Source organism: Adelges cooleyi, unplaced genomic scaffold (assembly GCF_023614345.1).
Source record: "Adelges cooleyi isolate 19-005CV unplaced genomic scaffold, UGA_ACOO_1.1 ACOO_flye_CR_arks_rails_tigmint_CR_PRNA_30, whole genome shotgun sequence".
Lineage (NCBI taxonomy): Eukaryota > Metazoa > Arthropoda > Insecta > Hemiptera > Adelgidae > Adelges > Adelges cooleyi.
In genome coordinates, this window is record NW_026095971.1 from 5,241,433 (window position 1) to 5,259,225 (window position 17,793).

Sequence of the window (17,793 nt, forward strand, 5' to 3'; positions counted from 1 at the left end):
TGTCGAATCGGGATACCGTTACAAGTCTAAAAGACATCGAGTGGATTCATTATTTAATTTATTTATTACGCAATAGTTATTTTTATGTTTAACAATCACTTAATTGAAAACGAAATTTAAAATTCGGTAAATAGTTATGTATTAATGTATTTTTGTTTATAAATTACTCAAATATCGTATTATATATATATCTACATTTAATATTATAACTAATGACAATGTCTCGTATAGTCAATACTAAAGTAAGTATAATATAAAACAACGCCATTTTATGATATTAGTATGCATAATTATTTTATTATCTATATTTATTTTAGTATAATATATGTTATTTTGGTCAATTTTAAGTATAATAAGTATATTATGTATGCCACTTATTTGAGAACATTAAATAAGGGACGTTTTAATTGGATGAGTAGATTTTTCGAGTATATTCGTATAATAACTTATTATTGGTTCTATGAACCCTTTTTTTAGAGCAATGTGATTGATCCAAACACAATGAATTGTACAAACTATTTAATTATAAATATAAGTATACAGATATTCCTCTTCTGAGGCAACAATGGGGCTTTAATGCAAAAAAAGGCTTAATAAGTAGTAATTCTTTAGTTTAGTGTGAGCAGCAGGATTAAATCAACTAAATTTTTAAATTTTGAAAAGAGTTAAAAAATATGTATATTTTATGTATAATGGCCAATTAATGAAAATAAAATTTAAGTACTAGCTTAGAAAATTAAATAAAAGAATTTGGTTGAAAAATTTCTTTTTTACAAAATATATAACAGAAAATATATTGGTCCTTACTCAGTTAGTTTTGTTATATCTGATCATTACTACCTAATAAAAATATCTTTATCTTTTACTCATTTAAAATGTATTATGAAGAGAAAAAATTGTAGTAAGTTAAAATGTGAAGTTTATTAACATATGTACATTACAAATAAATAATATTTGAATTGCAGGTGAATATGTCAGTACATAACTATGAATATTTTAATGTAGCATCAACAAATTTCAGTACTAAGAAGTCCAAACAAAGGTATTTCAAAATGTCCCAAAAGCGAAATAGTGAAAAAAAATCACCTGCGTTTGATTCATTATTTGAAATACATTTTAATAATGAAAAGTGTTCTAATAGTAAAGTTGATGACTATATGTCATTATATAGTAAAGTGAATAAACTACAAAAAGGTTATACACCCTTACATCTATCAATTGAAACAGGCAATCTTCATTTGGCACAATTTTTGCTAAAACTTCCAACGATCAATGTCAATGTGTTCACTAATACTGGTTTTACAGCACTTCATATGGCCATTAAGTCAAATAACTTAAATATTGTTAAGTCCTTGTGTGAACATCCTTTTATTGACTTGGAAGCAACATCCAATTCATTAGGTACACCATTAGTTTATGCCACACTAATAGCTACTCCAATAATTTTGAAAACGTTAATTAATTATGGTGCTGATGTTAATAAAACATTTACTACAGATTGTTTAAGTCCTCTGATGTTAGCTATTCATAACAACAAAACAGAACAAAGTTGGCTATTGGCCGAAAGTGGTATTTGCCCTTCACATACAGATATTAAGAAATGGAATGCTTTACATTACGCTGCTTTATTTAAAGGTTCTGTGGAGCTTATTAAGAAGCTGGTAAATATCGGTGTGGATAAAAATGGTGTAACTCGTGAAGGAATGACTCCTTTACATCATGCAGTAATTTCTGGAAGTATAAATGCTGTTAACATATTTGTTCAATTGGAATCGGATGTCCATAGGAGTGATGAAAATGGACTAACTGCTTTACATTATGCTGCATACCAAGGTCATTGCGAAATGGTGAAAATTTTGTTAATTGCTGGTTCTAGACCAAATAAAAAAACTAATAGCAAAGTAACACCATTACACTTCGCAGCCAAACATGATCGTCATTCAGTTGTAAAAGAGTTATTGAAGTATTTTGTTGACGTTAATGCTTTAACTATGCAATGTAATACACCATTGCATTATGCAGCATGCAATGGAAATGAAGAAATGGTAGATGTTTTACTTAAAAATGGAGCTGATATAAATATTCCAAATAAAGATAATGATTTACCCATTCACCTTGCCTGTTTACGTGGTGCAGTTAAAGTTGTAAAATTATTATATTCCAATAGATTAAACATGAATTGTCGAAACAAAAATAATATGTTACCTATACATAATGCTATTCTTAGTTCTAATACAGAACTTGTCAAGTATCTTCTAGATACATGTAAATACAGTGTTGATAGTGATGTCTATCATGTGGCTTTACGTTCTGGTAACATTGATATCCTTCAATTAATAATTGAAAAAACCAGCAGTGAAATATTAAATGATCAGGTGTTTTGGTTCAAGGTAATTGGTTTTTCTGGATCTTTAGATGTTTTAAAACTGTTTGTGAAACATAATACCCCACCTACTTCGTCTTTAATAAGTTTAGTTGGATATGCAACACGTCTAGGCTTCTGTGACATTGCCCAATACTTATTGAATTATATAGACAAATGGGAAGATTTGATTGATGAAGAAGGTTATACAACACTTCATTATGCTATTGAAAAAGGTAATGTAGAATTAGTACGTAATTTAATAGATCGAGGTTCAGATATGGAGTGCACCAACGACATAAGTAATATATTATTACACACGGCATCCAAGATTGGGAATCAAGAAATGTATGAACTGTTACACAAGACAACTATAAATTGACGCAACCAGAATGATAAGTTAGACATCACTTTCACAAAACTCTATTTTTCACAATGATTATCAACTTGGTAACTGTACGAGTATCTGGACCAAGATGTAGTATGTTATTAATATATTGTTATTTTAAATGATTTACCATAAGTTATTATAAATGTAAACTATTATTCGACCAGAAGCAAACAACTTTATAAATAATGAGTAATTTATTTTAAAACAAAACTTTAAATAACATTTTTTATTTTTAAATTACTAATATAAGTAAATAAATTAACTAATATTTATGTGGTGAAATTTTTTGATTAATATTATTATATAATTTTTTTTTTTTTGTATACTTGATAGCTAGATTACAGGATATTATTTTAATATTCATTATTTTATATGAAAATTAAAAAAAAAAAATCAAATGATTAAAATTATAAGACATTATTTTTAAACGTGTTTATTTACTTATCAAAAGCTACAATATTTTATTACATATTAAAGTTGATAAATGATTTTTTACAATGTAATGGAAGTGAATTAGTGTTAAGCATCGTTTATAAATTTTAGCAATTAATATTATTGTTTTGTCCTGTAAAAATGTTTTAAAACCATCAGATTTTACCATTTAGGAGATCATTTTTTTAAAATTTGGTGTATATGTTAAACTGCTTATACACACTTTAAATCAAAATTAAATATTTTAATTTAAACTTAGTTAAGTAGATTTTATTAATTCTTAATTCATGAGCAACTAAAGTAAATACGCATACATTTTAATCTTGTCATCAAATAGTACCTGATAGCTATTTAAGATTTATAAATATTTTTATATTTTGTAGTATACATTTTTTTTATAATATGTTGGTGAATTTATTGTGCATTTTTAGCCCACATAATAATTTAATAAAACAAACTTAACTATTTTACAAAAAAAAAAACAGTAGTACAATTGATGTAAACAGTTAAACATTAGTACTTATTATAAGATACTTATTATATTGTTTTCCTGTCACTAATTTATAATAGTAGGTATATAGCTTTCCTATAGAAATACATCTACCATAGACAGTAGACCTTGCATATTCATAAAATATTAATAGTTTTTGGTCTTCATAATAGGTAAAATTGACCTGATATTTGATCAAATTATATAGGCCTTAAAAGGGTTTATAGGTAAATATTGATTCTCTCTATTATTAAATTTATATTTATCTACGCCCTCTATGGCTACTAAATATTTCGAAAGTTTAAAATTCCTCCCTTCTACAAATATGTTGTTTTATTAATTATTGAGTTATAAAGTTTTTATTACGTGGCATTTCTTAAATTATACAAGTGTACCTTGGGGTATGGCCCGTTTTGAATATGAGTAAATAAATAATATTGGTATTGAGGATGGATATAGATATAAGTCGCGTGTCACGAAGTACGAACAAGTAGCAAGTGTGCACCATAGAATAATGACGCACCAATGACCAAGGTGGATTTAACGTACGCGAAACATGTTATCATTGTTATCACAGAATTCACAGGTCATAACTCATGAGAATAACATAAAATAAAGGCAACACTCGTGAGTCGTGACGAGTCACATTCATTACTCATTAGTAATAGGTGGAACACTACAACAATATATAGTAATAACCAAATTACTTTTAAGTTTTAATCAACTCGTGCCATATAAATTGAAATTTAGTTTATGAAAGAATAACAGATAGAGTATTTCATAATGAGTAAAACAGTAAGTGTCAAATATTTATATAACTTATTAACAAAACATATATATTTATTTAAAAAATACATTAAAAAGCACTTTTTAATTAATTACATACATAATTATATTTGATAGATTTATGTATATCCTTTGAAATATTCGTAACTTTTGTCTTTTTCTAGGCAACATATTCAGATGAACATTTATCAGGTGAGTAAATACATATTAGTGTCTGGGGACATTACTTGCAGTTGCAAAATTTACAATCTCATAACCTTATTTGGCTCTATTAAAGAACCTGTCCTCGTGATAGGAAAAGGGAAAAAATATTTATAAACAAGGTTGCAACAAGCAATTGCTTTTGTTCAATCTTATTCTTGTAATAAAGGAAAAATTATTATTTTATGATATAAATTTATAAAAATGTATTCTTATAACTATGATGCTGTAAAAGTTATCACTTCTATGGAAGGTAACATAAATTCCTTTAAATTAGTATGACTTTTTAATGGTTACTTTTCTTTATTATAGAAATGCAAGAAGCATTCCAGTTGTTTGATATACGAGGAGACAACAAAATACATATATCACAAATTGGAAATGCTTTACGAGCTCTTGGTCAAAATCCAACTGAATCGGATGTTAATAAATTTACACAACAGCATAAAGCAGGTATGTATTAATAATTTACCTACTAGAACATTATGGTATATTAATTTTTCAAAATGTATGTCTAAGAAAAATTCAATTAGTATTAGCTGGTCTTAAGTGGCCTGGATGTTGAGCACTTTGACATTGTAGGCCACTTGTTTCTAGTTTTTTACTGACATGGTTTTTTTTTTCTTTTTCATGTTAGACTTGACTTGAAGTATATTAAATATAAATATTTAATAGGTGTTGTTTATATATTTTTTTTATCACTGGATACTACATTATACCTACAAATTTAACACACTAAATTAAAAATAAAGACATAACCATATTAGGAAGAAAAAAACCATTGAAAGTGTAAACACTGCAAAGATCCCTAACGGTTAAACACATTCTATGTGAACACCTCAGCTAGGCACAAAAATAAATTTAATCAGACATGACAATGACTCATCTATATACTATAATTTGAAAATACATCTCAGTTATTGCAATGTTTAAAAGCTATTTATTTGTATAAACCAATTTAAGTGTTTAATTAAAATTTTAAAAACATAATAATTTATAAAAGAGAAATTTAAGTTAATGATATAGGGTTAATTAAAATTTAATGAATCAAGCATAAATATTTTATATTTTGTTAAAGAACAGCAACTAGCTTTAGTCCTTTTATTTTTAAATACGCCAAGTTAGTGAAAGATTACAAATTAATTTTCAGACAATATATAAGTTTTGATCATAAAACATATTTTGTTTGAATCTAAAATGTTTACGCTCATCTTGAATTTAGTTTCTAACATCTTTAACTAATCAGGTTAAAATTTAACCTTATTCCCTTGGCTGTCCTACTCTATACTCCAACAGAAAAAGTGAACTTTCCTATTTCTGTACTCTCGGCTATTCCTCCCTTGATCCCTCTTTTCTTTTAAACTCTCGTTGTCCTTCCGTTATCATCCTCTTAATATCCTTCCTTTCTAAAGCTACTTTTTCTATTTAATTATGTTTTGTTTTAAAATCATGTAAATTGTATTATTATTTATTGTTAATAGTTGTATAATTGTTGTGCTGTAATATTGTTTAATGATAGCACATTAAAATAAAAAATAAAACTAATCGGGCATATCCTCATTAAGCAGTTGTGTTTCAAAATGTATAAACTGGAAATTCATAAAAACATCTTTGTTTTCAGATGAAAGAATAACATTTGAAGTGTTTTTACCCATTTACCAAGCAATTTCCAAAAATCGTTCATCAAACACTGCTGATGATTTTAACGAAGGATTACGTCATTTCGATAAAGATGGGAATGGATACATTTCATCGGCCGAATTGCGACACCTACTCACTAGTTTAGGTAATTTCAATGTTTAAATTAATTAACTCATTGTAATAACATAATTTAGATAACATATTAATAATATATTATTTATTAGGTGAAAAGTTAACAGATGATGAAGTAGAACAATTATTGGCTGGACAGGAAGATTCCCAAGGCAATGTGTCTTATGAAGAATTTGTCAATATGGTTATGTCTGGATAATTTCTGGATTTAAATGCTTATTAATTATGTATTCAATATTTAGTTAATAAAAAAAGAACTATAATTGTGATACTATTTAAAACAAACCAACAAACATATTATGCTTAAACTTTTTAACAATTTTTTTATTATTATTTAACTTAATAATTACCTTGCGTATGCATTTAAAATGACTGATCGTATTGAGTATTATTCTTTTTTCTAACTACCATTCTCTATTATTTTACTATATATTTATTATATTTGTATGAGTACTTATTTTTTATTATATATTATTTACTAATCAAAATTATTATGCCATATTCATTAATTAATAAATAACATATTTTAATATTATCTTGTACATTTTTTAAGTTCTAACTTAATTATATAATTTTTGATAACAGCTGAAAACCCTATAAATTATGTTGATATAATAATTCAAGAGTAATATCAACATCATTGAGCTTCAAATTCAATTATTGTTTAAGGTATTTCAATAAAGCACCTTTTTATGTACTTTGAATAACAAAGAAAAACACATTATTATTGGAGAAAGAGAATATATTATTATCTTGTTATGTCACTGTTTTGACACGGACTATTTAAGTACACCTTAAGTAAGATCTTACTTAAAAGCTAAAATTTTTTAATTATGACACCAAAATCAATTAAGTCTGTACATTTTGGAATTTAAATAACATTGTAAATATATTAAGAACAAATCCAATTAATTTTACTAAAATAACTAAAAATGTAGTGTAAATTACACGATTCATTAAAATTAATTTCAACCAATTACAAAAAAAATTTTCTTTTTGTTATTATATTTGCAGATTACTAAATAACGTCTTGTACATTTAAAATAATACAATTCTATCAAAATAAAAAGCAGTTTTAATTTAAAACTTTAATACAACTTAAATTTGAACTATTGTGAAAATAATCTAAAAATATTTTATATTTACTTTCATGTACAGCATTAAAATAATGGTAGTTCCCATAACTGTTCAAGGTAGCTAATAGACACAGCCCTGAAAATTCATTAGGACTTACATTCTTTTTGTATCATTGGGGCTTTTAAATTCACATTTAAAATGCTTAGACATAATATTGAAATAATAATAAAAAAAACAAATATGTATATAATATATATATATATATATATATATATACAGGGTGATCCACTCAATATCTCACTGGGTTTAACAAGAAATACAATTTTTTGTTTTCATATTTTTTTTATACAATGTGATCTCAATTTTTCACATTTTTTTGCACATTTTGTATTTACTTTCTATTGTAATTTCTTATTAAACCCTATGAGATATTGAGTGGTTCATGATAAGTTGATCACCTTGCATATATATATATACTCCGGACACTTTAAGAAGGTGCCTCATTGAGTCTGCGACGACTGGTTTCCACCTTGCAACATTGTCATAGTTTGGCAATGCCTACTGTACATACAAATACGACCTAGGTGGCAGCTGATGAGTTTTGGTCCGACGCGCAGGTAACTTCTTAAAGTTTCCAGAGTATATATATTAGTATTAGCGTTTGTACTTGTGATTCATATAAACTATACATATAATATTTATTTCTAATACGTAAGCTAATTCATTTTTAGTAAATAGAGACATCATAAATTAAGTTATATATTATATAGATAGGCAACACTTGTTGTTGTTATGTGAATAAATATTTTATTTTACTGAAAATTAAACATGCAGGCTTTATGTTGGCAAAATAGTACTCCTAATTGGTATACATTTGTTTTTCTATTCTATAGTACATTTTATTTATTGGTAAGAAATTTAATTAAAAAACTTCTTAAAAGAGTCAGCCTTTAAACTGATAATGTGGTACGTTGTGACTATAGTAATAATTTATCAAGATAATAAATACTAAATTATGAAGCAGAATCATTATGTGGTACTTTAAAAATTAAACGTATTAAAAACAAATTAATCCTATAATTACAAATTACAAAATATTTGTTAAACAATAATTAATTTAAGAGTAAATCCTAAAATCCAAGTGTATAAACTACAGTTATATATATCTTACATAAAATATTTAAATAGGAAAAATTTGAATACTTAAACTAACTTATGACTAATAAGATTATTTTTTAAAATGTATGCTATGCAGTTTTAATGGTAGTTGCGACAAATCTTGCTTGGCAGTTATAAGCTAGGAGTGGACGGATTAATTATTTGAATTCCGTCTAAAATCATTTATAAAGTCTTGATTTTCTCCAACAAGTTGTTAATGAAGATCTTTAAAAAGAAAAAAAATGTGCAAGAATGTTTAATTACTTATAAGTTATAATATATAACAAAAACTTATTACTTATAATAAATTGTTATATTCTTGTTAATGAAGTACAATTAAACATGTAACTGATAAAGACATACATACAACAAATTAGGATAGTTGATAATAAAAATTATTATGTTTTGTGTACGTTTAATTTTATGAAAAATGTTAAGTGGTCAATCAGTTATTTTGCTTAAAAAACAAAATAAACATTGTTTGAAATTTATAATAATTAATAACATACTTTGATATTATCCTTTGACTTTGCTGCTGATAATAACTCCTAGAAAAAAAAAATTTAGTATAATAATATTGATATTACAAATTATGTAATTTAATAGTTAAACTGAAATACTTCAAGGAATTTTGTTCGTTGACAATCATCTTCCATATCTAATAAATCATCAATATCAACTTCAACTTCACATTCGATCCCTTCAACTGCTGGATCTCTCTAAAATCAAAAATAGAATATGATTATGATTTCAGATTTAAAATTTATATATATATATATATAGCTATGTATAACTATAAGGGATTTTAGATTTTAGATCATATAGTTTAATATTTTAGGTATTTTTGGTTCAATAAAAATGTCTTAAAAAAACAAAATCTTTTATACGAAAATTATCAGCATACAAAAAACAAATAAATGTTGATACTCACTAGATAAAAATTAAGAAATTGCTAGTTCTATGGACTAAAATAGATGAAAATATTTGATACATTGTTAAAAAAACTATCCTAAATCATTTTTAAAAGAATAAAAAAATCATAGCATATTCTCCATTTAATTACGAATATATTGAAAAAAATAATAGAAAGGCATTAAAATTGAATTTATAATATAAAAAGTTAGTTTTATCGTGTTGCCCAAAATTTCGGAATTTTTCTAATATTTTTTTCAGAAAGCTGAACAAATTTACATAAAATATGTAAATTTCAAATTGGGTTCTTCGTAAAAACGCTTAGAAAAACAAAACAAGAGGTAACATTTCATAGAAAAGTCGAAAAAACGACTACAGTAATAAAAATAGTTGAAATCATAATGTAAAAAAATAAGATAATTTTCCGTATCTTTTAGAGGGAGGTTTAAAGCCGGTACATTATAAGTAAAATAACTATATCTTACAATAGATAACTTAAGCTGACAGTTGAGTTTTTTTTAACGCTCCCAATTATTATTTCTGAGTTCTGACATATTTACGTTAAAAACGTATGGCTGTATTTTTGATACCGCCTACTTATTTTTTTTTTATTTATTGGTAGATCGATGATCATATATTTTAAAAGAACTACAAAATAATAATTATAAGCAAAAAAAACGGGCTCGTCCGGGATTTGAACCCGGGACCTCTCGCACCCTAAGCGAAAATCATACCCCTAGACCAACGAGCCACTCCGTCTTACATCGGTGATATTGATATCACTTAAATGAACAAATCATTAACAAAAATTAATCAAATTTCTTGAAAAATGTTAAATCTTGTAGTAGTGTTTAAAAAATACTATTAAATGAAACTGAAAAAGTGGCCTGGCCGATCTTAAGTAGACTTCACGCTGAACTTAAGTTTATTTTCAGAAGTTTTATCGCATTAATACAACGATCGGACTGATTGAAGGAAAATTAGTAGTTTTGCAGCATAAAATTGTACGAATCCTTAACAGTAGCCGTTTAAACCGACTTGTGCGTGTGCGTACGAGTCACCTTCAACAATGAACGGGAGGTGTAAGATAACAACACTCACACTAATGTTCATTTACTACGCACACAACGATAGCGCGTAACAGAGAAAAACCAGAAATTGCCTACGTACAACTTCTTAATTAAGGCCGGTACCCAATCGCCTTAAAAATACTAGAGCTTCGCTACAGTTGGGGGCTCCGCCCCCAGGCCCCTGAGTCGGGCGGGTAGGTCACAGATTCCCTGTACTGTCGTTATAATTTATGGTACCCATAGGTTGTATCTAGTAATCAGAATTCATACCTAGTTTCGAAAAAGTATTTTGCATGCTAAGTGCTGATTAACTGTAGTGTAAGTCTGTGGAAGTCAGTGCACAGCGGTTCCGAGGGGGGTGTTGGGCCAACGCATTGTGTCTTAAAGTAATGTCGTTATAATTCATAGTACCTAGTTATATCTAGCTATCAGAATTCATACCTAGGTTTAAGAAAATATTTTCCAAGCTAGCTGATTAACTGTAGTGTGTCTAGCTATCAGTCAGATCAGAAACGATCTATGTACCTATAAAAATTCGAGTGGCTGGTGCTCCTTGCACCATTAGATTAATTAGATTAAAAGAAATGTATAAAATCAGACGGTTAAAAATCAAGTGTCCGGTGTTGCTTACTTAAGGGTTTAGTAAGCAATGGTTTAAAAGAGAACGTATGTCTAGAGGTCAGTAGGCTAAAATATCGAATGTCTGTTGTAGTGTAGATACCTATAGGCTATAAAAAAACTTTATCAAACGTAGTATGTTTTATGTCTTGATATTGGTTGAATTTTAATTTGTTCAGAAATCACCGACTATGCCATTATTTGATAATAACGTACTGTAGTCTACGTTTAGAATGTAACTATCAGCATAATGCATTAAATATGAAAATTAAAGGTCTGGCGGTTTAACAGAAGTTCAAAATTGTTTAAGAACTCAAGAGTAAAAAAAATGAATAAAATGTCTAGAGGTCAATTCTTAGTATATTTGACATTGTAATTTTATAAGTAAAAATATTACATTTAATATAAATTATAAAAATTATTTTTGATAATATATTTACTTCTGAGCAATAATTATTAAGTTTTTTTTGTCTCCTGGAAACTCGTAAAATTTGACTTATACCCTTTCTCACCAAAATCGTCCAAAAAATAAGAACAATTATTACGGTCGCTAAGCACACTGATACTTCCATAAATGTAGCAAAGTTTCATTACTAGAATTTTTATTGTTTTCCTTAAAATTATTTCACCTAACTGCGCGTAGAATGCGAAGGCAAGTTATGTGTTTACATGGCCACGTGGGGGGTAGAGACATGGGGCAATAAATGAAATTTGGAGGAGTCTTTCCTTATATCGCCTGTATTTCCACATTGGCACGACAATATACCACAATTTTGTAGTTTGCTCATAGACATAAATACATTTTATGTATAAAAATTGTATTTTAACAACCTGCTCTCATAATTGACATGTAATAAGCACAAAATAAGACAATATTATCATAAATCGTGGAAATGAGTAACACTAAAAATGACGTGGAAAGCATCTCGAAAAGGGCTTCTTGTCAGAAAAGTCGATTTCGAGAAAAACGTCAAAATTACTAACTTTAAAATGTAAAAACAAAAGTCATTTTTTTAGCTTCAAAGATATACATGGTCTCTAGTTGTTCAAAAATCAATCAAGATTCAGAAATTAAACTTACTTACTTTTGAAAAGTACCGACATAGTGGCCTAGAGTAGGGCCAATATTTAAAAACAAAACAGGTTTATAATAAATTTCGTCCATATTAATTAATTTACCGATTAATTTTTATAAACTTCGAGGTATTACTTTTAATTTTAATAATTTTTGGTGTAATTAAATGCCATTTCGGTTTACTTTGGACCAAAAATCAGGACAAAATTTCGAACAAATAGTAGGATGGTCTAATTTCAATTCTATAAAGGGATTCGAGTTCTTCGGCTACTTTACTATGTTATGTAGAAAGCCGATTTTCATTAAAAAAAGTTCGTTCCTTGTAATTAAATTCATTAAAGTTGTTTAATGTTTTAAATTTTCTTATTTAGTTTTGACCTATCAATACATTTTATAACAAATATATTAAATGTCTACAAGATATATCAAAAATGATAGTTAAGAATTAAGACTTTAACTATAGCTAGAATAGCAGTTTTGTGAATTTGTATTTTATTTTTATGGTCCTACTTCTAGTTTTAAAAATATAACATTAATGCGCGAGGCTTTATTTTATTTTTAATAATATAATTTTTGACTAAACATAACATGCTCATAAGTCAGATACAAAATAGTCAGAGACAAAATATATCAGACGACGTACATCGTTAGCCTATTATTATTATTATGTATTTTTACACTTTTGCCTATCTGCCATATATTCTTCTTAAAAAAAACTGTGTTACTTGCCATAGCTATATTTACACATTACTTAGAACTTTTGTGCGTAATATAGAGAAACCACTCATTAAATACCAAATGTTATTAATTACTATGTTTTTCATGAACACTTTATCTGTTATATACATTAAGTTTTCGGTACGATCAATAAACAATTTAATATTAAAACATTTTAAAAATCGTTAAAGCTAAAAACAGTAATCTATACTATATTTTAAACTATACTAGTTATTGCCTAGGGCAAAATGACGAGTTATTTAACAGCATGGCCAGGATTTCATTTCTGAGTCCTTGAACCTTTGATTTACTAAAAATCAATAAGTGACATACTGAATTGTCATTAATGATTTATATTAGTATATAAATATTATATACTAAATTTGGGGAGGGCTGTAGCTTTTCTCCTAAAAACACCATTATACATTTTTTCGTAAAAATTGTTATGTAATGCATATATGGTTAGGTAGAAATTAAGTGTAAATTGTATTGACATTGATAAAATATAATGATACTAAACCAGATATCGATATGGTATAGTTATAATCAGCACCATATTCTTTTGAAGCTATGCTTCTTATTTTAATGTATTTTATGACTTTGTCATTGAGCGTGTACAAAGAAATATTAAAATCTACAACGCTACAATGCTCAAGACCATAAAACTATTGTTAAAAATGAACTCATAATAAAATCAAACCAATGCCATATAATTTCTAAAGGTGACAAAATAATATAAGCTATACATTCTTTATTTGCTATTGCAAAGTACCAAAATCTTTAAAGTAATGAATTATATTAAGTCTAAATAATTTATTTGTATAAAGATAAAATGCATTATTATTCGCGAAAATAGCCAAACATTTTTTGGAAAAGAGGGTCAGAAGTTCGCCGCCATAGCAATAAAATAAAATAATGGTATGTCATTTATTTGGGAAATATTATTCTGGGTTTAAATTTTTATTGAAATATGGTGATATATGGACATACACCATAGGCGCAACTAGTGAGTAGTGGGGTGCTAAGGGGCATCCCCAGACTCAAAATTAGCACAAATAAAAATTCAAAACCCAATCCTTCAATTTTACTCATAAAATTTTTATAAGTACATAACTGTTCAATTTTTTTTATTTTAGAATACTTTTGTTTTCAAAAATATTATTTTATATCTAATGGTTTGAAGATAATAATTATGTTTAGTCAGGTATACATAATTTTAGCACCCTCTAAAATGTAGGTCTAGTTGCGTCTATAAGTCACACACAGATACAAAACTTTAAAATAGGAATTAAACAATGATATGAATAAAAACACGTCTTCAAAAAACTATGAACTTAAGTCAATATGCATGAAACACAAGTAAAAAAATGTCCAAAAATATTTTGAGTTCCTTGGGTTACAAAAAGTACAAAACAATTTTATTACAGTCTAGAATGAAATGTAAACTGCGATACTAAGTTACGAAAATAGCTTGAACAAAATTTATTTGCTTTGTTTAAATTTGTTGATGAATCATACAAGCTACATCATATATGCACTATATACAACACATTTCATTAACATTGTACATATGAATTATATGAAGAACTCACAGAGGTCACTTGATTTACACAATGTGTAATAAAATTAATTTCATCAAGAACTATTTTTTGTAAAAATAAATTTTTCAAATAACAAAATAAATGTCTATATAATAGAAAAAATATTAGTACTTCAGTCCTCATTTACCCACATAAATAATTTGCAGACAAATTTTTAATATGTATTGTGTAGGTTTGTTAATTAAATTTGCAAAAGAGAGATATTAAATTATGGTTTAGGCAATTGGAGTGGTGTTTTTCTATTACCACTATTTTTGTACAATACGGAATATTAAATTACGCTCGAGTTCTATATTTATATTTTATAATATTCAATATCATGTAGCTTAGCAGGACTTGAAGCCCCCAAACGACAATCACTGCCGCCTGCAACAGTGAGATTGTATTTTGACGAAATCGCTAACCGTGACGGGTTGGCCGTCGCCGAAAAGGGGAATAACAGCTCTTTTTCTCCAGATGATTTCTCGACCGGCAAGTGGCAAATATAATTGAATGTCAAATGGCGAATCAGCGACAGTGAGCACTAAACAAGCTGACATTTTACCCACTCGGCCACCCATCCTTTTATTTCTAATATTAAGTGAAACTTGGCAACGCATAATGTATTCTACTCAGCCTGTGAAGGTTTTAAAGCAAAATCATACACAATGAAAATAAAAGCTAGCTAAAAATATTTAAAATCGCGGAACAAATGCAATTTAGTTCCGTTGCTTTTTTCAACATTTTTGACATTTTGGGGGTCGGACTTATTTTTGAAGTTATAAGTTTTACGCTAGAAATTCGGGGGTGTAACGTTCACTTAATATTAGAAATAAGAGGTCGGGTGGTCGAGTGGGTAAAGCGTCAGCTTGTTTAGCGCTCACTGTCGCTGATTCACTATTCAATTAGTTTGCCACTTGCCGGTCGAGAAATCATCTGAAGAAGAAGTCGGTCATACCTTCTCTTTGGCGACAGCATACCCATCCCGGTTAGCGATTTCGTCAAAATTGTAGCGCGAGATATCTGCCACGTAGCACTGTGGTAGCAGGCTCTGGAAGTCCGGGAAAAAAATGGACCACGAAGGGCATATTGTGTATTGTTAATTGAAGATTAATATTTACTTACTTTTGGCATATCATAAAGATTTTGAAGCTCTTCTAACAGCCACATTTCAACGTTTAATCGTTTCCTAATCAAGCTCATTTGGTGGGCACCGTACTTTGCTGTCAAAAATTTTTCTCGCTTTTCCTTTACTTCAACTTTTTCAGTAAAGTTTACATGTAGACCTGATTTTGTTGGACTTCTATTTTCCTGTATCTGACTTGATGGTTTGCTGTTGCCATTAGTATATGATGAAGCTAAACTGCACTCCATAGTTATTAGAAAGATTCGATATTCTATTAACACCAAAATTGAGTTAGATTATTTAAATAATTATAGAATAATTATTAAAAAAAATAAAAAAATTTGCTTACAATTAAAATTGTTTTTAGTTTTACTCATACGACATGCATACAACGATATCTAAAACTCGAAGTATATATTTAACTTGGCGTATATAAAATACAATTAATAATTGTATTTTTTGGGAGAAAGAAGTCAAACTCAAAACAATCGATAAAGTAAAAATGTAATAATAATTAATATTTAGAATTAGCATTGACTAGGAACTTAGAAGATTAAAACCCAAATAAAGAACCGTTCCCGTTATCAAACATATGTCAAAACTGATTATTGAAACGTTAAGCGTTGGGAGCTCGATCCACGAATCATGACAAAGTAATATATAGGTATGCTAGCATAATAGTGATACGCAATTGGAAACTGGATACTTCCGCCCATAGACCTTTAAATAAATGGACTAATAGTAGAGAGGGTCCGAACGGGAGCACGACACGGAGCCACTCGACAAACAGCCACCGAAAATCGACACGGAGCCGCCACTCGACAAACAGCCACCCGAAGAGATACCAACATGTACAATATTTATGTAAAATGTACGATTATATTGTGTATGTTGTGCGGCCGACACCACGTATTCTAACGGAGTAATAGCAAAAAATGTAATTTCCAAATTGTATGTCAATAAAAATAAAAACAGAGTAACTTTGTAGAAAATAATATATTTTTATTAAAACTCCTATTGTATAGTAAACACTGTTACTATGTTCATTGTAAACATTTCAATTTACTCACAGGATTTATTGTTAACTCATGCTATTATTAATAATTATTATGTTTCTAAATACTTTTACTCTATTATTATAAATAATTATACATTTTTATATTTTTGATACTTATTTATTAATATAATACATAGGTAAAAAAAATATTTATGTTGCAACGATATTAATTGAATAATATTGTAACTTGCTTTCATGTATTTCAATTAAATTACAAATATATTTTAAATATAAAACAAATAAAGTTATTAAACATTGTTACTTTGTGTGCATTTTCATGAGTATCGGAATGAATGATCCATGTATATATTATATATAAAATTAAAAAGTATTTGATAAAGGTTTTTACTTTTTATTGACTTAGAATTTGTTATTAAAAACTCAGAAGAAGAGTGTTAGAATGAGAAAAATACCGATATAAAAATTAAAAAAAAGTACAATTTTAGCTTATTGGCAAATGTGTATATTTTCCACCCATTAAGCTTATGTTATATCCCATAGGCCATCTATATAAATTGGATTTTTTTATCTGATTAATTATTTCTATTTTTATTATCTATATATATAAATAAAACCATGTATGTGTGTGTGTCCTACAATTTTCATTAGAATTTGTAGAAAAACAGCATTATATATTTATTTTGTATTAATATGTATTAGGTAGAATTATAAAATATAAATGAATAACCAAATTATAAAAAATTATTAACATGTATTAGCCCGTAATACTTTATAATATTAGCGGGGCGCGATAAAACATTAATATTTACTACTAAGTCATCCTCAAGTCTCAAAAATGTGCATAGGCGAGTCAAAAATTGTTCATTATTCGCTATAGCAAAATCCCAACCAAGTCAAATATTAGCGTGATGAAATTATGTTTGCAAAAAAAAAGGGCCACGACGGGCGAGAGGCAGGTAGACGAGGAATCCGATGATAATCGAGCGGCGATCGACGGACGAAGTACC

At 27.6% G+C, this 17,793-nt stretch overlaps 3 protein-coding genes and 1 non-coding gene across 5 annotated transcripts; 2 read left to right on the forward strand and 2 right to left on the reverse strand.

The window, feature by feature from the left end:
• The first annotated feature begins 7 nt into the window (after positions 1–7).
• Positions 8–3,092, forward strand: LOC126839056 (ankyrin-1-like). Its single transcript, XM_050573995.1, has 2 exons — positions 8–242; positions 966–3,092. Exons 1-2 carry the CDS (start codon positions 213–215, stop codon positions 2,742–2,744), a joined length of 1,809 nt encoding a protein of 602 aa, XP_050429952.1. The 5' UTR covers positions 8–212; the 3' UTR covers positions 2,745–3,092.
• Positions 3,093–4,259: 1,167 nt separating this feature from the next.
• On the forward strand, positions 4,260–6,920 carry LOC126839063 (myosin-2 essential light chain-like). 2 transcript variants are annotated; one of them, XM_050574008.1, is made up of 5 exons: positions 4,260–4,470; positions 4,626–4,653; positions 4,975–5,115; positions 6,284–6,448; positions 6,528–6,914. In XM_050574008.1, exons 1-5 carry the CDS (start codon positions 4,459–4,461, stop codon positions 6,632–6,634), a joined length of 453 nt encoding a protein of 150 aa, XP_050429965.1. In that variant the 5' UTR covers positions 4,260–4,458; the 3' UTR covers positions 6,635–6,914. The 2 variants fall into 2 exon arrangements, with proteins under 2 accessions (XP_050429965.1, XP_050429964.1); XM_050574007.1 differs by lacking the exons at positions 4,260–4,470; positions 4,626–4,653 and adding an exon at positions 4,740–4,915 and having other exon boundaries at positions 6,528–6,920.
• A 975-nt stretch (positions 6,921–7,895) lies between these two features.
• On the reverse strand, positions 7,896–16,476 carry LOC126839064 (protein phosphatase 1 regulatory subunit 14B). Its single transcript, XM_050574009.1, has 5 exons — positions 16,118–16,476; positions 15,768–16,039; positions 9,291–9,389; positions 9,180–9,218; positions 7,896–8,895 (listed from the first exon to the last, which is right to left on the reverse strand). Exons 2-5 carry the CDS (start codon positions 16,014–16,016, stop codon positions 8,854–8,856), a joined length of 429 nt encoding a protein of 142 aa, XP_050429966.1. The 5' UTR covers positions 16,017–16,039; positions 16,118–16,476; the 3' UTR covers positions 7,896–8,853.
• Positions 10,262–10,333, reverse strand: Trnap-agg (transfer RNA proline (anticodon AGG)). Its single transcript has one exon. It is a non-coding gene; the product is annotated as a tRNA-Pro (tRNA).
• Positions 16,477–17,793: the final 1,317 nt, after the last annotated feature.

Bases quoted from the DNA above. Each gene is read 5' to 3' on its own strand.
- LOC126839063 (XM_050574007.1), top strand. From the start codon at position 4,867: ATGTATTCTTATAACTATGATGCTGTAAAAGTTATCACTTCTATGGAA. The intron at 5,116-6,283 runs GTATGTATTAAT...CTTTGTTTTCAG, and splicing joins TACACAACAGCATAAAGCAG to ATGAAAGAATAACATTTGAA. The intron at 6,449-6,527 runs GTAATTTCAATG...ATTATTTATTAG, and splicing joins ACACCTACTCACTAGTTTAG to GTGAAAAGTTAACAGATGAT.
- LOC126839064 (XM_050574009.1), bottom strand. From the start codon at position 16,016: ATGGAGTGCAGTTTAGCTTCATCATATACTAATGGCAACAGCAAACCA. The intron at 9,390-15,767 runs GTAAGTAAATAT...TTTTGATTTTAG, and splicing joins ATCTTTATGATATGCCAAAA to AGAGATCCAGCAGTTGAAGG. The intron at 8,896-9,179 runs GTATGTTATTAA...TTCTTTTTAAAG, and splicing joins AGTCAAAGGATAATATCAAA to ATCTTCATTAACAACTTGTT.
- LOC126839056 (XM_050573995.1), top strand. From the start codon at position 213: ATGACAATGTCTCGTATAGTCAATACTAAA. The intron at 243-965 runs GTAAGTATAATA...TTTGAATTGCAG, and splicing joins CTCGTATAGTCAATACTAAA to GTGAATATGTCAGTACATAA.